This window comes from Emys orbicularis, chromosome 1 (genome assembly GCF_028017835.1).
Source record: "Emys orbicularis isolate rEmyOrb1 chromosome 1, rEmyOrb1.hap1, whole genome shotgun sequence".
Lineage (NCBI taxonomy): Eukaryota > Metazoa > Chordata > Testudines > Emydidae > Emys > Emys orbicularis.
Window position 1 is genome coordinate 9,217,732 of NC_088683.1, and position 3,382 is coordinate 9,221,113.

A 3,382-nucleotide genomic window follows, 5' to 3' on the forward strand; every position below is an offset into this window, starting at 1 on the left:
AGGCTTGAGCAGCCTGGGCTTACTTGCAGTGTAGACATACCCTGTGTGGTGACCTGAGGCAACACAGGCTGTGTTTGGAGAGCCAGGGATGGTTACAGGGTCTTGTCTGGGTCCCAGAGCCTCCGTAACAAATCCCCTTTATAACCTTCACAGTATCTTCTACAGCTTGAAGAACAAGGCCCCGTCAAGCTTTATTTGCCCAGCTAGGCCTGAATGAGAGGAGAGGAAAGGAAAGAATTGGAAACTTGAGAGACTGTTGCTTTAATCGGGGCCCGTGTTATGGGAAGCCAAACATCCCCTTCCCCTGGTGTGAAAGCCCCGTCTGCCTCCTCCTAGCAGCGGGAAGCGGTCAGGGCTCTGAGGAGAGGAAAAGTTCAGAGCGAGAAAGAGAGAGAGAGAGAGAGATCTGAATGTTATGCAGCTTTAAGGATCAAAAATAGACAGCACTTATATACAGTTCCATTTGGGCAGCCCCAGGAGAGGTGGGCTGAAGACCCCAATGGCTGCCGCCCTCCCCGGCCCACCCAGCCCTACCTCACCCACAAGTTCGCTTCCCCCCCCGCACCCCACCCCACCCCACCGCCCCCTTCACTTCCGCCGCCCGATCTGAGCCATCAAGTGGGCGTTGGCGGCGGCCTTTGCCCTCAAGTTCTTGGCCTTGGCGATGTCGAAGAGGATGTTCATGATGTTGGTGGGCACGTCGAGGGAGAGGGTGAATTTGGTGCGCCGGTCGGTCTTGGCCCGGTTCTGGTACATCTTCCCCTTGAGTTGCGCCTGGGAGAGGTATTTGTAACGGGCATCCCCTGCGAACGTCCTTTTCTCCTTTTCCTCCTCCTCCTCTTCCTCCTGCTGCGAGGGTGCCTCCTTCCCAGGCGGGGAGTCGAAACTCCTCTTGTCCACGAGGGAGTTCTCCTCCGGGCGGCTCTTCTCGGCCTCCGAGAGGGCGGCGTTGATGCAGCTGAAGAGGGACTCGGCTTTGTACAGCTTGAGGGACAGGCCCGTCCGCGCGGCGCACACCATCAGGAGCAGCAGCATGAGTCTGGTAGGCGACATGGTTTCCCCCTGAGGCTCAGGAGAGGGAGAGAAGGCAGGGAAGGTAGAAACGTAGGTGAGGGTCATTAGCATTAATAACGGTGTATCCTCAGGGCACATAGGCGCTGACTCCATGGGTGCTCCGGGGCTGGAGCAGCTATGGAAAAAAATAGTGGGTGCTTAGCACCCACCGGCAGGCCTCACCGATCAGCTTCCCCCCACCCAGCGCCTTCTGCCTGCTGGTGGCCCGGCCAATCAGCTCCGCTCCCTCCCTTCAAGCGCCTCCTGCCCACCACAGATCAGCTGTTCAGTGGCAGGCAGGAGGCGCTGGGGGGAGGGGGCAGAGAGAGGGCAGGGCACGCTTGGGGGAGGGGTGGAACGGGGCAGGAAGGGGCAGGGTGGGGGTGGAGTGGGTGGAGCCTGGGGGAAGGGATGGAGTGGGGGCGGGGCCTCGGGTGGAGCAGGGGTCAAGCCCCCCAAGGGAAATGAGAAAGTCCACGCCTGTGATGGCAGAATAGTCCAGTGGTAAGGGGAGGGGATTGGGATTTCCAGATCCTGGAGGAGGTGTCTAGTGGTTAGAGCCGGGGATGGGGAGTCAGGACTCCTGGGTCCTATTCCCATAACTAGGAGGAAGTATGGTCTAGTGCAGAGGCGATGCATGGGGTGGGCGCACGCAGGGGAATGTGCCGCCCTCCTCCCCCCCCCAATTTCTGCCAGGGTTTGCCGACCCTTTATAAATCCCCTTTTTAACCCCCTCCTTGTGTGGTAGCTCCTGCAGCTGGCAAGCCGCAAGCTGCAGCCATGGGAATAGGCAGCAGCAAACAGCTGGGAGCTGCAGGGAGGGGCCACTGACGGTAAGAGGAGGGGTGTGAGCCTCGGGGGGGGGGGTGACTCAAGTTGTTTGGGGGGGGGTGAACCTTTAAATTGTGCCCCCCCCCATCAGCAGGTACCAGTCATCTCTTGTCTAGTGGTTAGAGCAGGGGACTGGGCGTCAGGCCTCCTGTGTGCCACACACATGGGCTCCCCCTGTACTTTTGGGCGGGTCGCTAAGACCTACATTTGGAAAAGTGGCCTCTAATTGTACGTGCTGAACCGGAGACCTGATGCTTTGCAGCCCTACAGACTATTCGTACATAAGGATTGCTTTGCTTCACTGTCGCTGAAATGCAGCTGCCTCTGGGGTGGGTCACAACAGCTGTTATAACAGTTCCAGCAATATTACTTGGGACACTGCCACAGGATTGTCAGAATAGCATGGTCACCTCCCAGCCTTCTTCCACGTGGCCTCCTGCGCTCGATATGACTTCCCTGACATAAAGGCTCTCCCCCCCACCCTCACCCTGACCAACTCAAACCTGGTTCAAAATGTCGATTTTTCGAAAAAGCACTTCCGGGCAATCTGAATACCAATTGGACACTTCCATGGTGCTAGCTAACTCCAGTGGTAACATATGTTCTTATATCAATAGGAAACCCCATGCGGTGTTGGCAACCCATCAATTGCAGCCCTGAGAGTCCATCTGCCTATAAACCCCAGTATTGCCAACCCTGACTAGTCAGAAATCAGGAGTCAGGGCCCCTCGAAATCATGAGCTGACTAACTGAGTCACCTTGGCTTTACCACAAAATGTGGGGCACGGGTCACTTGCAATGGATTCTCTGCACCTTGAAGTCTTTAAACCACGATTTGAGGACTTCAGTAGCTCAGACATAGGTTGGGGGTTTGATACAGGAGTGGGTGGGTGAGATTCTGTGGCCTGCGTTGTGCAGGAGGTCAGACTAGACGATCATAATGGTCCCTTCCGACCTTAAAGTCTACATCCGATAAGGAATGCGCCATGTCTAGGGCAGGCAGGGGGTGTATAACCGGGTCACCACAGAGGTTTGATGTAGTACCAACAGAGCATCCCCAATACACCTCAGTCCTGCCTGGCCACACTGCCGTCTCATCCCTCCATCATTCCAGAGGCAAGCCCGTTGGCGGATGGATTTTCCATTGCAAGCGAAGACGAAAAGCTAAAATTTGGGGGGAAACGAAATTCTGAAAAAATGTTCATGCGGGGCCAGTGGAAACGTTTATTTATCGCTCTCCGACTCTCCAGACCATGCAGGTCCTTGGCCACTCTCAGCTTTTCCCCCACCTTCTTCAGCCACGGGCCTATTTCCCCCCATCAGTGCATTTGCAATGGTTCCATTTCACCTATTTAAACCTAATGTAAACTTCAAAACGAAGGTCGTTTCAGGATGACCAAGCAAAACTTTCTGTGCCAAAAGGGGACATGTTGACTTAAACTCCCCCCCCCCCCCCCCCATTTTTTGCTAAATGATATGTCATTGACATCGATGTGAT

The 3,382-nt window shown here is 55.6% G+C and overlaps 1 protein-coding gene across 1 annotated transcript; it reads right to left on the reverse strand.

The window, feature by feature from the left end:
• Positions 1-588: 588 nt before the first annotated feature.
• UCN3 (urocortin 3) lies at positions 589-1,053 on the reverse strand. Its single transcript, XM_065401980.1, has one exon. It carries the CDS (start codon positions 1,051-1,053, stop codon positions 589-591), a length of 465 nt encoding a protein of 154 aa, XP_065258052.1.
• Between the last annotated feature and the right edge of the window lie 2,329 nt (positions 1,054-3,382).